Source organism: Erpetoichthys calabaricus, chromosome 13 (genome assembly GCF_900747795.2).
Source record: "Erpetoichthys calabaricus chromosome 13, fErpCal1.3, whole genome shotgun sequence".
NCBI lineage: Eukaryota > Metazoa > Chordata > Cladistia > Polypteriformes > Polypteridae > Erpetoichthys > Erpetoichthys calabaricus.
Window position 1 is genome coordinate 130901709 of NC_041406.2, and position 21432 is coordinate 130923140.

At 36.9% G+C, this 21432-nt stretch overlaps 1 protein-coding gene across 1 annotated transcript in view; it reads left to right on the forward strand.

Annotated features, from left to right (window-relative positions):
* The window catches only part of pnp4b (purine nucleoside phosphorylase 4b), a 92935-nt gene that overhangs the window by 63172 nt on the left and 8331 nt on the right, over nucleotides 1–21432 (forward strand). The window contains exons 4-5 of the mRNA XM_028817776.2: nucleotides 9487–9662; nucleotides 12266–12456. Of these exons, the coding sequence (XP_028673609.1) occupies nucleotides 9487–9662; nucleotides 12266–12456 (367 nt within the window). The remainder of the gene's footprint in view (nucleotides 1–9486; nucleotides 9663–12265; nucleotides 12457–21432) is intronic.

Sequence of the window (21432 nt, forward strand, 5' to 3'; positions counted from 1 at the left end):
AGATGGCAGCAAGATGCACTATGGAAAGAAGTCAATCCAGTGGAGGTATTGTGATGATCTGGGCAATGTTCTGCTGGCTAACCTTGGGATTTGGCATCCATGTGGATGTTATTTTCATGCATATTCCCTACATGAAGATTGTTTCAAATGATGTACACCCCTTTTTGGCAATAGTATTCTCTGATGTTAGTGCCTGTTTCAGCAGGAAAATGTGCACTGTCACAATACAAACATTGTTCAGGAATGGTTTGAAGAACATGACAAAGAGTTCAAGGTGTTGACTTGGCCTCTAAATTCTCCAGATCTCAATCCAATTGACCATCAGTGGCATGTGCTGGAGAAAAAAGTCTGATTCTTGGAGGACCAACCTTGCAACTTTTAGGATTTAGAGGATCTGCTGCTAATGTCTTGGTGCCAGATCCCACAGCACAACTTCAGAGGTATTCTGGAGTCCCATGCCTCGACTGGTCATAGTCAATTTGGCGGCATGAGGGGAACCTACACAATATTAGGCAGGTGGTTTTAATGTTGTGGATGATCTGTGTATATAGACAGTGTGGCTCAGTATATGGTTATTTCTCCTGACAGCTTTAAGATGCTGAGTCTGAAATCTTTTCTGGTCACTATGTTGTGTATGCACATTTTCGCCATTCTTCAGTATGTGGACGTGAAAAAAACTGTTTCCCCACAATGCTAAAGCTTATTGAGCGTGATTTTCAAATTGGTACATTGTAACAGAAGAAAACAAAGCTCAAGTGTGCATATTTACAATTAGCTCTAAACCTAACCTGACGCCAGCAGAATGATTTAACAGCAGCAGTTACAGTGAATTCAGAAAGTATTCATAACCCTTCCCTTTCTGCACACTTTATTTTTTTTTTTATATTTGACAAAATTTTTTATGATTGTATATCCTAATTGATAGCATTCTCCATAGCAAATTTATTGTAGTACAAGCATGAGATTTCAGTGTTCAGTAAACACTTGGACACTAATGGATACCCCTAGTGGAACTACTGTGTATTTCACATATTAATTTAAACCTTTGTTGCCAAAAATATTAAATTCAATAGTTGATTCAACCTGAGCTCGATTACCTTCTTATCTGAAGGGTGTTTTGTTCAACATTTTTACAAAAACAAGAGAGTGGGTTTTGGATTATGTACTGTTCACAACTCAAGGATGGCTTTGAAAATTAAGAACAAATACATTACAAAATTAACCCAGGATGCACTTCTTCTCACAAAGTGCCATCGGAATTTATGATTATCAGTCTACTAATTCATTTACTTGAAGGAGAGATGGTGGCTGCTTTCAAATATTATCTACATAAGGTAGTGGGTAACTTTGCTATGAGCTAATGACAGAGTATGCTTCTCTTGTTTCTAAATGTCTTTACAATCTTCAGCGTAAACACTTAATGTTTTTTATTATATTGTGTGGTTGTATTTGTGCTGGTCCTTGTCATGGTTTATTTCCTGCTTTGTGTTCAGTTTTGCCAGAATCAGCTCCACCTCTGTGCAAATATGAACTTGATTAAGCACGCTAGGAGCTGGATAAACAGATGTATGTATGTACATAGAAATATACTAGATATACAATGGAAATATACAGTACCTTCAGTGTTTTTAATTTTTAATTAAATATGATTTACTGGGGTTTCCTCCCACAGTCCAAAGACATGCTGGTTAGGTGGATTGGCGATTCTAAATTGGCCCTAGTGTGTGCTTGGTGTGTGGGTGTGTTTGTGTGTGTCCTGCAGTGGGTTGGCACCCTGCCCAGGATTGGTTCCTGCCTTGTGCCCTGTGTTGGCTGGGATTGGCTCCAGCAGACCCCCGTGACCCTGTGTTCGGATTCAGCGGGTTGGAAAATGGATGGATGGATGGATGATTTACTGGACATTATTGTACCATAAAAGGTCATACTTTATATAGTTATCACATTTATTGGCATTTGCTGAAAGCTTTTGAATAACATAAAAAATGAATAAGAAATAACCCTAAAAAACACTCCAGGGGAGGTCTCCATTTTCTTTACCAAAATTTCATTGAAAGTAATCTTGCCGTTCTTAGAGAGGATAACTAAATGATCAGTTCATCAAAATATGTATGAAGTACAAGGTCAATATTATAAATGCTTTGTGCATAGATTGTCTAATTTAAATTTATATAAGACTATGGTAACCTGCATTTAAAACAAGTCATTTAAAAATACTATTTTTATCCCTTGTTGACATTAGTCTTGCTCCTAGATTACTTTGTGACACTGCTAGTAAAATACCTTTCAAGACAAAATACAATGAACGTTAAATCTGTTGTGTTTTTCATTTGAATAACTTTGATGATGTGGACAGGGATGATCTCAATGGAATCTGCATTTTGTGGGAGATATGTTTACTGAGAAGATCCAGGTATTTGGGTCCATGTTTTAGCAGCTTTTCTATGAGCCTGAGTAGTGCACTGTGACCACCAAAATGCTCCATTTTTTTGCTTGCTTCTTCAGCTTTTTTGTTTGTCTTGCTTTCATCATCTGGGTTTTGGACCTCCATTTGATGCACTCTATATTTTGATTGACCCTTATCCACAATTACAATTATATGTTCCTTTGATTTCAGTATTACAGCTTTGAAGCTTTCCTGTTATAATCTTGATAAAAATAAATTAAGCTTTGTCCCACAGTGGCACTGCCAATCTGAAATAAGAAATAATAATAATAATACATTTTATTTATATAGCACCTTTCCCATGCTCAAGGCATTTACAGAATATAATAAAGAACGGCAGAATATACAGTATATAGCATTGTAAACCAGATAAATAAATAAAGAAGATTAAGACAGTAAATTCTGAAAAAACAGACAACATAATTGATGGTCTAGCACACACATACAGGTTACATTGGCACCTTGACAGAGATGTAAACTGAGAGAAAGGTAATAAAGTCAAGTAGAGCTAAAAGCCTTCCTGAACAGATGAGTTTTGAGTTGTTTTTTAAAGGAATTCATGGAGTCAGCTGACCTGATTAATTTTGGTAGGTCATTCCAGAGTCTGGGCGCTATACAGCTGAAGGCCCTGTCACCCATGGAGTGTAGATTAGTGAGGGGCACAACAAGATTACCAGAATCAGAGGACCTTAGTGGGCGGGCAGGCACATAGTGATGGAGGAGGTCACTGATGTAGTTTGGTGCGAGGTTATTTAAAGCTTTGTAGGTTATTAGTAGGATTTTATATTCGATTCTGTAGGACACAGGGAGCCAGTGAAGACGGAGCAGGATGGGTGTGATGTGCTCGCTGCTGCTGGTTCGAGTAAGAACTCTTGCAGCTGAGTTTTGAATAAGCTGGAGCTGTGATATAAGATTAGAAGGGGCACCTGCTAGTAGGGAATTACAATAATCGATGCGGGATGTGATAAAAGCATGGACAAGTTTCTCAGCATTAGAGAAGGAGAGGAAGGAGCGAACACGGGATATGTTACGGAGGTGAAAGTAAGAAAGTTTCTTAATGTGATTTATGTGGGTGGAATAAGTGAGGGAGGAATCAAAAATGACACCAAGATTTTTTACAGTAGAGGCAGGTCTGATGAGATCACTGCCAAGATGGACTGGGAAGGAGCTCATTTTATTAAGTTGCATTTTAGTCCCAATTTGCAGGAGTTCAGTTTTATTGCAATTTAATTTTAAAGAGTTCTGCTCCATCCAGGTTTTAATTTCACTAAGGCAGGTTGTGAAATACAGTATTGCACTGATATAATTGCACAGATATGAACAAGCAAATTATATATGCTGATTCATCAAATGCATTGAACAAATCATTAACAGCACATAAAAATATATGTAGTAATTTAATAGTAGAAAACCAACTTATTATCATTACTAGTTCAACCGATAACCACAAATCTTTTCTATGCATTCACTGTATACTAGGTTATTGTCTGTTTCATCTTTTATTTAAAAGTTATTGCAAACAAAAACATAAATACCCTTCCACTGAGTCATGAAACCATTAATACTATTTGAACATGGATGAGATCATACGGTACCTACAAGTTGCAGCTTGCAGTTAAAAATGTTAAGCCAGATGTTCTGCAATTATTGTTGTCTTATGTAGTCAAGCAATGGCAACAACGAGCAGTTTCAACCAAGTGGGTTGAACTTGATTTTAGTCTCTGTGGGTAGTTGCAAGTACACTAGGGGTTTTAGTTCACTCTACACACTTGTTATGTGCAGTTCTTTGTCACTGTGCACTTTGGGTTTATACAGTCGTTTATAAAATGCAAATACATTGTCCACATAAAGACCTCTAAGTGTCTTAATCCATAATGTATACCATAAGTTAAACATTGAGTAGGTTTGAGAAAGTGGAAAAAATGTGATTATCTATACTAATAAAAGGCAAAGCCCTCACTGACTCACTGACTGACTGACTCATCACTAATTCTCCAACTTCCCGTGTAGGTGGAAGGCTGAAATTTGGCAGGCTCATTCCTTACAGCGTACTTACAAAAGTTAGGCAGGTTTCATTTCGAAATTCAAAGCATAACGGTCATAACTGGAACCTCTTTTTTGTCCATATACTGTAATGGACTGCAGCTCGATGGCCGTGGGAGGCGGACTTGCATATCGCGTCATCACGCCACCCACGTAATCACGTGAACTGACTGTGAACAAAGTACGTACAAAACAAGGAAGAACCCCAAAGAGCGCTGAAGAAAACATTCATTACACAATTGAGAAGGCAGCGAAACAATAAGAAGCGAGCAAGTGACGCATACAAGCATATTCATAAGTGCAGCTACTGAGGAAACAAAGCACGGTGTAAACTGTAAGTTTAAATTAAGTTTATAGAAACTCTCCCGCTACCGTTTGCAATACCATATTCGCGACATACAAGTTTAATGAGAAGACACGAGGTATAAACGAGACTTTGGATCACTTTGTAACGGAGTTAAAATTGCTGTAGCGAGAAACTTTTAAGTGCCGGGTCTTAGCTAGCATTAAATTAAGCCGTGGACATCGCAACATCACACAAGAGAGTGGCTCACGTGAACTGACTGAACTTTGAGGCAAGATTGCTTTTCTCCTGTACAACTATACGTTGCATTCTCAACAGTAAGCTTGCACGGCTTGGTCATATTACAACCGGAGTGCTGAACTGACAACGTGGTATACAAACAGAACTATAACAATTGTAATAAACGAACAAAAAAACAGCGGAGAACCCGTGGATTAAATAAAAAGTTCTGCTTCCATTGGCGAAGCAATGAAAAAGGAAGACCTTATATGGTGTTCGTTTATAAAACAGCGGAAAAGCTGTGTAAAGGCTGCTTCACAAGAAAACAGCAGAGCGCCTTATATGAGCGGGCAGTCAGCTAAAGAAGGGAATCAATAAATAACTATAATCGTAATAAACGAACAAAAAATAGCGGAGAATCCGAGGACTACATAAAGGAAATGGGTACCTGAACAGAAAAGTGAGTCTCAAATAGCTACACAATAACTATTACAATCGTAATAAACGAACAATAAAAGAATACAGAACCGCTAAGCAAGGAGAAAGGACGGCCTTATATGGCGTTCGTTTATGAAACAGTGGAGAGGCTGTGTAAAGGCAGCTTCACAAAAAAACAGATCCTTAACAAATTGTTATTGGTATATTTTCCCTCAATTTAAAAAGGATTTCTTTTCTTCTTAATAAAAATTTAAAAGCAGTACTTCGCCAGTGCGAAGCGCGGGGATTTGAGGGACTGACGCATACAGACATATTCATGAGTGCAGGTACTTCGGAAACAAAGCACCGTGTAACCCTAAAGTTTAAATTAAGTTCATAGACCTACAAAAGGTTGCCATTGATTTGAGGCAAGATTGCTTTTCTCCTGTACAACTATACGTTGCATTCTTAACAGTAAGCTTGCACGGCTTGGTCATATTACAACCAGAGTGCTGAATTGACAACGTGGTATACAAACAGAACTATAACAATCGTAAAAAAACAAAAAAAAAAACAGCGGAGAACCCGTGGATTAAATAAAAAGGCTGCTTCCTTGGCGAAGCAAGGAAAAAGGAAGACCTTATATGGCGTTCGTTTATAAAACAGCGGAAAAGCTGTGTTAAGGCTGCTTCACAAAAAAACAGCAGAGCGCCTTATATGACCAGGCAGTCAGCTAAAGAAGGGGATCAATAAATAACTATAATCGTTATAAACGAACAAAAAATAGCGGAGAATCCGCGGACTACATAAAGGAAATGGGTACCTGAACAGAACAGTAAGTCTCAAATAGCTACACAATAACTATAACAATCGTAATAAACGAACAATAAAAGAATACAGAACCGCTAAGCTAGGAGAAAGGACGGCCTTATATGGCGTTTGTTTATAAAACAGTGGAGAGGCTGTGTAAAGGCAGATCCTTAACAAATTGTTATTGGTATATTTTCCCTCAATTTAAAAAGGTTTTCTTTTTAAAAGCAGAACTTCGCCGCTGCGAAGCGCTGTGATTTGAATATATATAGATATGTATGTATATATATATATATATATATATATATATATGTGAATGTATGTATGTATATATGTATGTCTATATATATATATATGTGTGTATGTATGTATGTATGTGTGTACATATATATGTATGTGTATGTGTATGTATGTATGTGTATATGTATATATGTATGTGTGTGTGTATGTATGTATGTGTGTATATGTATGTGTATATATATGTTGATATGTGCATATATTTATGTATATATATGTGGATATGTATATATATATATGCATATATGTATATATACGTATATGTAGATATGTGTATATGTAGATATGTATATATATGTATATATCTATATGTATATATATGTTTACATAACTTCTTTAACACACTACTTCTCCGTTGCAAAGCGGGTATTTTGCTAGTCATGTATAAAATCAACAGATTAGAACGTCACTACCTTGAAATGTGTGCTTCATTTGTTCCCATTTCTCCCATATTTTAAATAACTGGTGGATGACTGGATTACTGGTGAACTGACAATAGTACTGATTGGAGAACAAAGCAGAGCATACCACAAAGGTTTAGAACAGGATTCCTTTTTCATTCCATACCAGACCGGTATGAATTCATGAATTTCTGGTGATGTGTGTATATTTGCTGCCCAGTAGTAAGATAGAAAGTTAGGTAGAGCAATGTTACTCTGCTTTAGATCTTTGTAGTGTCACCTTTTGAATGCATGGTCATTTTGAATTCAAGATGAATGATGTTACACTTGAGTCTGATTTCTTAAAGAAAGATTTGTTTATGAATATAGACAAAAACTGGGATAGATATAATAGTTTAGAAAGGATGTTCATTTTGACTGTATTAATTCCCCCTGCTAAGGTGAGATGAAGGGTGGATCATTTGTTAACATCTTGTTTGATTTTAACCACAGTACTTCCAAAACAGTATTATATTTACTTTCAATGGTTATGCCCAGATATTTAAACTGTTTTGATATTATGAACAAGTAGCTATCCAATCTAATATGATGTGCTAGGGAATTCACTTGGAAAGACACTTTTATTGAGATCAATTCTGAAACAGGATGTCTTGTTAAATATCCCTAACAGGTCTCAGACTACTGGCAGAGATAATTGTGAGTCCGGTACGTAAAGCACCATATTGTCTGCATGAAGTGATATTTTGTATTCAAGCCCTTCTGTGTTAATCTCTTCTTTATTTTTGGTTTCTTCCAGAGATGAATAGCCTGTGGCTCAATGGCTAATGCAAAAAGAATTGCCAATGGTGGGCGATCTTGTTGAGTACCTCATTCTAATCTGAAGTCATCTGAGTTTGTGCTATTAATGAGATTGAGACTAGTATAAAGTAGTTTATTCCAGGCAGATATATTGGGGCCAAACCCAAATCTATGCATTGTAGCAAACAGATAATCCCATTCAATTCTATCAAAGGCTTTTTCTGCATACAAAGACAGTAAAGTTTCTGGTGAATCAGAATTTGTGGATGAGAATTTTACATTAAACAGGCACCTAAGGTCTGTGGCTGAGTTTCTGCCTTTAATAAATCCAGTTTGGTCTTGCAATGTTACTGAGGGAAGGACTTTCTCAATCCTTCTAGCTAAGACTTTTGCTAATGTGAGGAGTGAATGCAGGTCTACATGATTCATATTGTAATAAGTCGTTATTTTTCTTTGGAGAAAGTTATTAATGCTTAGTGAAATTATTTGGTTAGAATTTTGCTTTCTTTGTTAATGATAATGGAGCCAACTTTGTTGATTTTTTTTTTGTTTTTATAAAATTCAGATGTGTAGCTATCTGGGCCTGCAGCTTTCTCACCTTGGAGTGAATTTATGTCATCCTGTTTGTTTAAAAGTATCAGTGGTTTTTAAGTTCTTTAGCACTTAGAATATTGAGTGGTGGTATTTGTATTTTTTTGAAAAACTCCTTACCTTGTGTCTCATCTTCTTTACACTGACAAGAATATAAAGACTTAAAGAACTCCTTAAATGCATCGGTTACAGCATTTCTTTAAGCTCCCTGATTTTATTTCCAGTTGCGCTGGGAATTTCTATTACTGCATTGAGAACTTCCTGCTTATGGATTTGTTGAGTTAGAATTTTATTAGTGTTCTCTCTGTGTTCATAATGACGATGCTGCAATTTAAAAATAAGAGGCTGTTTCTCTTGTTGTTAAGAGGTTAAATTCAGACAGTCAGGCCAGCCTTTTCTTATAGAGAACCTCACTAGGACATACAACATATTTGTGATCTTTTCTGGAAATCTCTGTAATTAGTTCTAATGCCTTCCTAGTCTCTAGTTTGTTTTTATGAGAGAGTAATACTAGGGTGTTGTACCGTGTTAGCCATTATGAATGTAGAGAAAAGCCAAGCAACATGACACATTTTATTGGCTAACTAAAAAGATTGCAAACTTTCGAGGCAACTCAGGCCCCTTCTTCAGGCAAGATGTAATCAGAGAGTAATTAATTAAGTAATGAGAGTAATAGAATACATTTAAAAATATTTGATATTTGCTATCTTTTGCCTTAAGTATACCCTAAGAATTCCTCCTAGGTCTTTCTACAGTGTCCTCCTGTGTCTCAGCCTCTTTTGTCTGGCCCTTTCAATCTCTGTCGGATTTGCCTTAGCAGCCAAAGCCAAACTGGCTAATTAGACCAAAGCCACAATGACCAATCAAATTGCTCAGTGACTGGACGCACACATATACCCACACAGACAGTAGTATTTTATTATATAGTATGCATCATGGGCACAACTATATACTTAATATATAATATACTGCTTTTGTGGGCCATTGTTGCTTCCATTCCTTGTTACATTTAAAAGGAATTAATCCTGCCTTATATCCAAAGCAGCCTAGGATAGTATCAGGTATTGAAATAAATGGGTTTAAAATAGCTGGATGAATGATTTTTTTTCTCTTTAAATTCCACTTTTATAATTAAAATTGAGCATTTTGTGTTCCTCCTTCAGGTAACCTTCCCAGTACGGATATTTAAACTGCTAGGTGTGGAAACTGTAATAGTAACAAATGCTTCAGGAAGTCTTTCCCAGGATTTCAAAGTAGGAGACATTATGATTATCAAGGATCACATTAATCTACCTGGCTTTGCTGGACAACATCCATTATGTGGGCCCAATGATGAAAGGTGTGTACAATCATCATTACCTATACAAATAAAAGTGTTGATAACAACAGTTGTACAGATTACAAGGTGTCATAAAGCCATAGAAATTAAAGATTTACAGGTTGTTTTATGTATGCTATATTTTTATCCATTCATTTTTAAACAATGGTTATATGAAAGGGCAGAGAGTTTAAACCTTTAAATTTGCAAATCTAGTGCAAAGCAGCCACATTGAGGAACAGAAAATGCATTCTGACCTTGCAGAGTTTGAAATCAACAAATCTATAATGTTTAAAGTACAGTTTGTCTTCCAATGCTACAGTTGTGAAAAGTAAATGAGCATTGTTATTTACAGCTACAATTACAACTTATTTCATTTTTGTAGTGCTCTTCACTAAGTTAAGGTGCAGAACACTGTGAACAATTCTCAGTTTCAAATGCAAGTATAGAATTTACTAATAACTAAATACAGAACTAGCACACAAAAATATAGGCTTGTTAAAACACACAGAGAACAAGGAAGAAACTGCTTAAACATAAATGAAAACCAACAATATCTGTTGTGAAATAACCAGCCTTGACACACACAAAAAGAGGCCACCCGTATATTGTTCCTGGCTGTAAAAGGGGATAAATAATCACACTGCTGTGCATAGAACGGAGTTCAAGACTGAGCAGAGAAGGAAGTGGTCTGTTATTTAAGGCAGGAAACCAGAAGTAATGTCATTGAGGGCCGGAACCAGAAGTGACGTCAGTATTGGGGATGGAAATGGCAGTGACACCAGTCTTGGGGACGGAATCGGGAGTAGACTCTTCGAGGTTGAATCAGGAAGAATTTCCTGTATTTGGTCTGCAGAGACAACAGAGAAAGGTTTAGTGCACCCCACCACCCCCTGGCCTGGCGCAGAATTACCTTCACTTGGTTCATTCAGCTTTGCATGTGTGTGACACTGTCCATTAATGAATTGAAGATCTGTGGCCAGTTGACAATGAAGGAGATTAAAATTGTAAGACTCAGACACAGTCACAGTGCTGGAGGCCTCAGCCAACTAGCCATCTACCCTCACTCCCAGACACTTTATAGTGGAGTCTGTGCTGGGCCATTCAGTCTGATGAGAGAATATCTCTATCCAATGATTCCAAAGCTCCATTATCCAATATGAGTTTTCTATATGCAGGACTGCAGCCTGGCAGTAGAGCAGTGTTGCGTCAAGTAACACATCCAGATACAGAGAAGAGAAATAGAATAGAGGAGGGTTAGTAATGGTTTAAAAATTCTGTATTACTTATATTTCTGCACAAATGACTAACAAACAGAGATACAATATGCACAGCTAATCAGCAGTTCTAGTTTTACTAAATGTAATTGATTAAATCAAGCATAACCTATACTACATTGTATTTTTTGTACATTCAAACAATTTTCTTTTACTGTTTTAATAACAAAACAGAAAAGAAAAATGGTGTGATGGGTATCTGCCGATGACTTTAAAAGATGGAAATGAAGGTTCACCATAATAGAGCAATCATGGAACTGTGATAGTCAGAGGAAAGTCAGATTTGGAACAAGTGTGAGCAACAAAATCAAGAGAAAGGGAAGAAGGGCATTAAGACATTATGAAGAAACCTAGTATGAAAATTAAATCAACACATCATTCAAGCTCATAGCTAAGCTCTGTCAGGGGTGACCTGTTGGAGATCAATTGTTTGTTCTAGTGGGAGCTCCCAGCTGGATACATAAACATTGGTGTACAAAACCTTATCTGCCAACCTTTTTGTGTTTTCAGTCAGTTTGTGTAGTCCCTGCTATTCAGAGGTGGTTCATCAAAAAGGTGAGGGAAATGCTCAGAATAGAGTGACAGATTCTTGTCAATGTAGAGGAGGCTCAGAAATGAGTGCCAGGTAGGCTCTAAAGCTCTTGTAAAGGTTTTAGATAGTTTGGGGGAAAAGGCAATTCTGCTAGCCTTAACTAAATTTGTGCAAACAAAAATGACTATTTGTGATGATGGAGAACAGTAATTCCCAGTTAGAAAATAGTGAGGGCTAGAAAAGGATGAGATTTAATACTAGCCTTTTTGCTGCTGGACCTGAATAGTTCAAGGGTGTCCCTTCACATTATGCTTAATACTGAAGCAATATCTCAATAGGAAGTACAACCATATACTGTAGATATAAGTGATCCACGTCTCACTCCATCACTTGCTCCTGAGGCTCTGTTAGTTGAATCCTTTAGCTTTTCTGTATCTTGAAGCAATGAATGTACCATTTGTATTATCGAGACAAAAACTTGTTTACAGTTCCAAGGTGTTGCAATTTGAGGTTTTTATCATTACTCATGACGTAAAGTCCTGAAATAAATGTAATAGCTGCGTTTGAGACTTCCTGTAGTGTTGTTTTGTCCTTTATAAAATAAAGGGCACAAAAGGCCAACAATAAGTGGAAGTGGCAGGTGGGAAAAGCCAGTTAATGGCACATAGTGTGTGGCAATGGAGAAAATCCAATCTCAGGACAACACCAGGGCTACCTGCAGCATTCTTCACCTTGTATGATGTGCTCATCAGACCTTCTGTTGGCTGAGTGATGATGTACCCATTTGTAATGTGAAGCTTAATATGTCTTTAAAGGTTTGGAATCCGCTTTCCTTGTATGTCTGATGCCTACAGTGAAGAACTGCGCAAACTAGCTCTTGACACCAGTGCCGAACTTGGTTACTCAGACTTTGTGCACGAGGGAGTGTACTGCATGGTCAGTGGACCCAACTTTGAAACTGTCGCTGAAGCCCGTATGCTGCACATTCTGGGAAGTGACTCTGTGGGTAAGTGTGTAACCAAGCCACATAATATTTGTAAAGGTTTGCAGGTGTATAGGGTTACTATTGTCACATACTGAATGTACAAATTAATGTTTATTATTATTTTATATATATATACAGTTTAATATCTCCATTTGCATTGTTTGTTTTGTTCTGCTGTGAAAAATTGTTGGCAGTGGGGTATGGAATATGCAGACCTGAAGTCTGTTAAACCTTATAGTGAAATCATTCTTTCATGGTCCAAGATATTACCTATTTGTGGAGAAATAAGTATTGTATATGTAATTGTTCATATTATGAAATTAACTGTATATAGTGTATGTGTAGTTAATGTAAATGTATAGTTATATTATGAATTTTAGGAAAACAATAAAGAGTAGGGATATGAAATATTTTTGGTTGATTTATCATTCCTTTAAATGCAATAGGTAGTAGGTTTTCCATTAGTCTGTCCTACAACAGGCTTTAACTCTGTGAAGGGAGGTTGTGCTAAGTTATTACTGTTGAGCAGGATATGCCAGCAACAGTTTTCTGATCATACTATTTCCGCACTGTCTTTACATTAAGAAAGGTTGAGAAGTTAGTGTCATTTGTAATGGACATTGGGAATAGCAGTTTAACATGATAATTATATTTGTTATTGGCTTAAGTCATGTAATAAAGTTCTTTACATTTTAAGAAACAAGTTATGAGTGATTTAACTCATCAGAATCTTTTGTCCTGCTTGAAGTGGCACTTAACATGGAGTTTGCCACTTCATTGTTTATTCACGGAGAGCACCGCATTTACATAAATAATGAAAGTGATGACATAAGCACAGTGACAGCATGTCAAATGATACACCAGTCCTCCCAAGTTGATGTTCCTCTGGATCCCTCCAGATCTTTCATGATTTCCTCTAGAATAGTCACATTATCACATCTTCTCCTTGAATATGCAATATGTTGAGCTGGTCTCAAAAATCCGATTGGTGACTATGAAAATCATTTTCTTGTTGTGAAACAGACTGGGGGAGAGAGAGAGAGCAACTGCAGGTGAGAGATATGATCAATGACTTACAGCTGGCATATCTTCATTTGTGAATTTTCCATCACTGTCTCAGCGTCTGTAGACACTTTGGCTTTACTAGGGCAGGTACATGTTAGCTTTATTGATTTAGACCAGAACTACAGCGTGTGCTTCACATGCTCTCCCACTCCTCATTTTATATTGTATTCATTTAAAAGATACAAATGTAAACTCTAGCAAATACAATTCTATTGCTCTGAATGTCACTTACACCTGGAGCAAATGGAAATGAGCTCATTATTTATGAAAATACATTTTTAATTTTAAACATTAAAGAATCATAAATGACAAGTAGCACAGTGAGAGGTGCTGCTCACTGGACCTACAATTGTGTTCCCTTATCCACCTCAAAATTCTGTGTGTATTACATTCTCATCACATGATCATTCCGTTTCTCTAAAATGTTTTAGATGACTTTGTCCAAAATGACTCTGGACTCAGTGAGTACTGCCAATGAATGGACTTATGACAGGCTCTGCAGAGCATTCAACCCCTGCTTATAATCCTGTTAACCCCGATTGCTCCCTGGTCATTTCCTCCAGGTTACTTGCATTTCTTTACAAGCAATTTACCACTTGCCTAAGGAATACATGATTCCCTGTTTGTGTCACTGAAATTTAGGACTTTAAGCTCCAAAAGTACAAGGTGACTTGCCATTTAAATGGTTTTCGTCCAATTTGAGATCTTCTCTTTAGTGTTTTGGCTAAGCTGCTAAAGGTTTTTAAAGAAAAAGAAACATCCATCCATCAATTTTCCAACAGTTCTGGATAATTTAGTGCTGGGGTCCATGTCAAAGCATCAGTTGCCCAAATGTTTTCAGTACATTATACTTCCCAAATGTACAGTCATGCAAGCATGTATCAGGTGTTTATAGTCAGAATGTAGCTTTTAAATAGAAGCAGATCCTTTGGAGAAAATGACAAAGCAATAAGCCGACTACATGCAAATTTGGCAGGTGTGCTGAAATTTGAACATTTATGGCACACAGAGATGAGGAGGAAACTTAAAAATAAAAGAGGGAGAACCTTGCAATAAGAACAAGTGACTTCATGAGAAAATAAAGCCTTAAAAGCCAGAAATGTCATTTTAAAATTGCAAATTGAACAGGTGAACTAATAAGAAAGTGAAAGCTCAGGAAGTAAGTAGATGAGATGATGTGGCTCACCCGCATGATATTTTAGAAGTGTGGAAGGCAATTCCACCATACCTGCAATGCGATCACTTATCTAATTTGAGTCATTGAAACCCTGCTCCCTGCCGTCTTCAGCTTTCAGTCATCATATGATCAGTATAGGTATCCTCTCATTTGTGAAAGTGGTTTATGTTTAGGCCACTAGGACATTAGTGTTTTGTCAAAGAGCAGTTCTGGTTAAAATGCAGATATGTAAAGAGAAACAAGTCATCAAAGGAAATTCTGTGGACACTAGAAGAAGCCTTCTGCATGCAGTACTGCTTGCCATGCCAATTGATTTTTAAAATTGCATTACAAGGAGTATATTACATTTCCTAATGGTACACAGTGTTACATTTTATTTAAAACAGAGAGCACAGAAGGAATACTTAATTTGAAGTTATCAATCACTGAAGGTGAAATGTTTAACAGGTTAGCAATGGCTCGGCAATTTTAATTATCTGAGTTTTGTAAAGAACTCTGAGATTGTTCCTCATAACATAGATAGATAGATAGATAGATAGATAGATAGATAGATAGATAGATAGATAGATAGATAGATAGATAGATAGATAGATAGATAGATAGATAGATAGATAGATAGATAGATAGATAGATAGATAGATAGATAGATAGATAGATAGATACTTTGTTAATCCCGAGGGGAAATTCACATACTTCAGCAGCAGCATACTGATACAATAAATAATATTAAATTAAAGAGTAATAAAAATGCAGGTAAAAACAGACAATAACTTTGAATAATGTTAACGTTTACCCCCCCCCGGGTGGAATTGAAGAGTCGCATAGTTTGGGGGAGGAACGATCTCCTCACTCTGTCAGTGGAGCTGGACAGTGACAGCAGTCTGTCGCTGAAGCTGCTCCTCTGTCTGGAGATGACACTGTTTAGTGGATGCAGTGGATTCTCCATAATTGATAGGAGCCTGCTGAGCGCCCGTCGCTCTGCCACAGATGTCAAACTGTCCAGCTCTATGCCTACAATAGAGCCTGCCTTCCTCACCAGTTTGTCCAGGCATGAGGCGTCCTTCTTCTTTATGCTGCCTCCCCAGTACACCACTGCGTAGAAGAGGGCACTTGCCACAACCGTCTGATAGAACATCTGCAGCATCTTATTGCAGATGTTGAAGGACGGCAGTCTTCTAAGTAAGTATAGCCGGCTCTGTCCTCTCTTGCACAGAGAATCAGTATTGGCAGTTCAGTCCAATTTATCATCCAGCTACACTCCCAGGTATTTATAGGTCTGTACCCTCTGCACACAGTCACCTCTGATAATCACGGGGTCCATGAGGGGCCTGGGTCTCCTAAAATCCACCACCAGCTCCATGGTTTTGCTGGTGTTCAGGTGTAGGTGGTTTGAGTCGCACCATTTAACAAAGTCCTTGATGAGGTTCCTATACTCCTCCTCCTGCCCACTCCTGATGCAGCCCACGATAGCAGTGTCGTCAGTGAACATTTGCACGTGGCAGGACTCCGTGTTATATTGGAAGTCCGATGTATATGGGCTGAACAGGACCGGAGAAAGTACAGATCTTTCTGTATGAGATCTTTCTTCTTTTTTTAAGTAGAATAATACATCCTTTTCCCACTGTGTAACTGTTGGTGGATTAGAATACTTCCAGATTTTTCCAATGTAGAAGGTATGTCTCTTTAGCAAATGAATTACAGGTAAATAGTGGTATCAGTGTGGCTTTGGTCAGGAGAACAGATTAATAGTGACAACTAGTGAGCACTTCAGCATGGTAAAATGTCAAAACATGTCTACCAGGACAGGCCTGTGTGTATTATATATGTATATATATATTTTTTAATAGCTCCAGCAGACCCCCGTGACCCTGTGTTCGGATTCAGCGGGTTGGAAAATGGATGGATGGATGGATATTTTTTAATATATATATAAGACTAGGGGGCTTTGCCCCCTGCTAGCTTCACTCGCCAATCCCCTGGCCAATGCTACGCGCTAGCCTCTTTGCGGTTCTGATGCTTGCTTCTGGGGCTGTGGATGTACATTTTAAACAGAATTTAATTTTCATGTGAAGTGTTACATTTGCATCTACGCAACGTATAACTGCCCATGATTGCATTTTGTTTCTTACTCTCTGTAAATTAAATGACTTTTTTCGATTGTTTGGCTCTGATATTTGTTAATTGTCTTTGCAAAACCTATTCTAACGGGAAACTGTTAACGTTTTAATACGAATGGCATATCAAGATCTCCTTTGGTGTCTAATGTTATCTGCGGGAGATGTACTACATTACCTTTCTTGGATACATCCTTCTTTCTACAGTAATTTGTGTGGTGGAAGACCGGATGGTGTTAACGGTTGTAGATATTCTTTGTGATATTGTAAGTTGTTGTTTTCATCTTCTTCATTATCACCACCAACTGTTTCAGCATAGTCTATTAATACGCATTTAACCATTTTGGCGTAAATTTGTTTGACTTCCTCGTTTCTAGGTGCTAGGATTGCCCGTGTACTCATTTTTTCTGTTGATAACCCTTCGTGATGAAATTCTTCAATAAGATGTGGACGTAATATGTCTTCTTTAATTGGGAACTTAAAGTGAGGAAAACATTAAAATTTATAAGAGCTGAGAGCGCAGGAAGTGTGTCTGACAGAAGCATTCACAAGACTGAGAGATGACAGTACAAAGGTCTTGTTTGAAAATGGTTGCTAGGAGGGTGTGACTTATAAAAATATTATCATGGCAATATTCTCGTCTCGTGTTTTCCAAAAAGTCACATCTTGTCGCCTAAAAAGTCTCGTCGCATCGAAAGATTTTTTATATGATAGAGAGATATGTGTGTGTGTTTGTGCGTGCGTGCGTGTATGTGTGTGTGCGTGTTGTATTATCATGCTCTAGATAACAAATTGCTCCATGGAAGTTCAGTAACAGGTAGACCAAAAATAATTAACCAATAATAATTTGTAGACATATCCTGTGTGATCTTTTAAGGACACTCTTGAGCTGCTCCCAAACCCACAAATACCAGGAAAGCCCAGGTAAATGGAGCTGGTATGCTTAAGTAGGTAATAGCGTCTTTAGTGTTCTTTGCTGGCCCCTGGTGTGTATGGAGGACTATTTCGGACAAAATTAAATAAATAAATAAATGCGCAAATAAATTAAACTTCTGTGAAATGTGAGCATAAATAAATAAATGTATCATGAAATGAAGCCTTAATAAATAAATTTGCCAAGAAATGAGAGCATAAATAAATAAATGTGTCACGAAATATGTTTTTTGTTGCTTATTTATTTATTTAATTTTGTCCGTAACATTCCTCCAAACCATCATGAAATACGACTTGAAATAAAACTGTCACTTTCACTCGTTAAAGTTCAGAGGGTGGGCTCTAACACACCCTCTAGTTATTGATTGGTTAATCGACTTCTGTAGATTGGCTATGCCTAATTCAACATGGCTGTGTGTGAGATGGAAGTAAACGAGATAGCACAAGAATTAATTAGAAAAATGCTTACTACTGCCGATGAAATGGATTCTGCCGAAGATATCACATATTTCAGAGAGAGAATTGTTGCAGAGAAATGGAAGAATGCAAGAAGACTGACGTTCCAGTTTGAATTAAATATCACACATTTTACTTAATCATGTAATTTCACATTTATGATCTTTTCACACTGCTGACATTATTCTGAAAAACCAAAATTATTTCTCTCCTTCCATACTTTACATTATGTTAACTGGGCTACTTATTTGTGGTCTAATAATATTACATACCTGTGAAGGAGATCCTCTTTTCTCCAAGTCCAGAGGCAGCAAGGCTCGCTTTGACAAACACACTTGGTATTTTGGTAGAAGTCTGGTCACTTAGACAACAGAAATTATGTGTGTACATTATGTGATGTACTAGGCTTGGAGAAGGCATCCTTCTAGTAGACCTAAATTGCCTCCTTGGGTTGTTTGAGCCCCCATACGGGGCAAATAGCCGTGCTACCTCTGCTGTTAATTAAAAGAAGCAACACATTTAATTTTTGACATGCAGCAATATAGTTTTTAACAAGATAAAATTGAATGTGTTCAATAAATGTGCTCATCACTGTATTTCTTTCACTGCAACACTGAAAGCCCAGTTAAATGTAGAGGAGAATCATCCTTTCTGGAATGTGGGCACCATGTTTTGAGGATTGTTTAGGAAAGCTAGAAGTAGCAACATACTACAAATAACTACAGAAGGGTAAAACTGAATCAGGATACCAGGAAACACTGTATAAAAAATATGCTCACTAAACTGCAAGGAACCACAGGTCTTAGAGAAAGAGAGAGAGAGAGTATAAATAAATGTTTAAAACCTACTTTAAACAGTAATTATGGGGGGGTGGTGAAAAACAAAGAAAGGTGTTGTTTAATTACGAAAAGGGGGGAAAAAACAGGTAAAACAACAACAAAAAAAACCCCAGAAACCAATTGTATGAAGAATACAAACTGAAATGAAAATGAATCAAATTTTTATATATAAAAAGTGGTAGAAAAAGCAGAAAAAGGCAAAGGTAATAGACTAACAATTACATAGAATAAAAAATTAAAAATACAATTACATGAAAAATATAAACAATGTGATATAAGAAAATAGAACATATTGGTAAACATAGAAAAATAATTAAGAAAAAAGTAAAAAATGAAATACAGTCACATATTGAGAAATCAAGGAAAAATACATGCATAACAACATAGGAAATTAGTAACGGAAAGCTATTTAATAGCATGAAAAATTAACTCAAAATTGTTTCCACAGTCTTTCTGCTGTGGGTTACTGAATGTACTAAAACAAACACTTGCAACAATATATGTGTATAACATACCGTTAAGTGAGAAGAAAAACAACTGTTCATATTAAAGTTTATTATCCTAAAAATGCACATAAACCTGTTTTGTTTCTTTCACATCCTTTGCATCAAATTAATTTCTGCATTCTCAGTCTACCAAAATCACTTGACAGTAGGTGAAAACTGCATTTTAAGATAACCACTGTTCAATTATCCTCATTGTAACAAAGTGAATATAAAGAGGCGAGTATGTTTATAAAATGGTGGCTCCAACTCAACTATTGTGCGACATTCACAAAATATTTCTGTTAGATTTAATAGCTCTTCAGTATTCAGCAACTGATATTTTGTTTGTGATGTGGCTACCGTCAGGTCTTTCTGTTTACTTGTAGGCAGGTTTGTATTTTGCAGACAAATAACTATTGCAAATTTACAGCGCTATTAGCACAGCCACCTAAAATACAGTAGTATATCTTGAACAGGAGTAGAGTGAGTACTCGACAAAGTGGGGGTAGGTTTTCGGCTATCAAGTGGGGCACTTACAGCTGAAACCTCATGTGCTGATTCCTGAGGGGATGAAGAGGTTAGAGCTTCCTGAATTAAAACTGCTGCTTCACGTAGCAACTCTGGGCAACTTTTTGTAGCAGTCATATTCGCCATGGACACTCACAAGCACAACTTTAAGCATGCGCTTTGGTACCTTGAGAATCATATGGCTCATAGTTCGATTACTCTAGGCTGAAGGTAACACTCAACAAATCAATAACTAGAGGGTGTGTTAGAGCCCACCCTCTCAACTTTGACGAGTGAAAGTGACAGTTTTATTTCAAGTCTTATTTCATGATGGTTTGGAGGAATGTTACGGACAAAATGAAATAAATAACTAAGCAACAAAAAACATATTTCGTGACACATTTATTTATTTATGCTCTCATTTCATGGCACATTTATTTATTAAGGCTTCATTTCATGATACATTTATTTATTTATGCTCACATTTCACAGAAGTTTAATTTATTTGCGCATTTATTTATTTATTTAATTTTGTCCAAAATAGTCCTCCATACTGGTGGACTGGGTGGTTAAATCTCCATTATAAATATTATCACTAAAACACTCCTTCCCACCTTCTCTTCTTTGTCCTCAAACCACATTGGCTACTCTTCCTCCCGCCAGGCAAACTGTTGCCAACTCCTGACTCTAAGCTTGTAGAACTTGTGGACCTGTGTCACTTCTGGCTTAAAGGTTCAGACCACTTGCAGGGTTTGGGGTGACCTGATGAACTCCTTATGCTGTTCTTCCGGAGCTTACCCTAGCAGCTCCAAAGATCCCTACAGTCTCAAAATAGGGAACATAAAAAGGGGTTTTCAGTCATTCTCCTTGCTGTCAATTAATTCTTAGGGATTGTCATTTTTAAAGATGCTTCCATTAGGTAACAATACCTGTCGAGACTTATTTTTGCATCCCTTCCAGAAAACTGCTGTTGTGGAAAATACTTAATAAAGAATGAGTCTTGACCCATCATTATTAATTAACTCCAAAATGGCTGTCCTTAATTTACACTAACTGGTGGAGCCCCATATGCTCTTGTTCAATACAACATTGCAGACTAAAAACATCTAACACAATAGCTTCCTTTACCATTTAGGTTCATTTATATAACACATTTAAATATGTTTTAATTTACACCTATCATCATACAAATAAATGGTACATTCTAGTAAAATACCTCATGCCATCAAGTATTATTTAAAGTTCCAAATTAGTTACAAATATTAATAGAATTGGCTTGATACCTGCTTCAAAGAAATAAGACTTCTGGTATTTAAGTTGGTATCATAGAACAGAATATACACTTAAAATATTATATACAATCCAACTTTCTAATTTAAATTTACCTGTACAAATAATGTCAGCATGTCCTAGTTAAACAG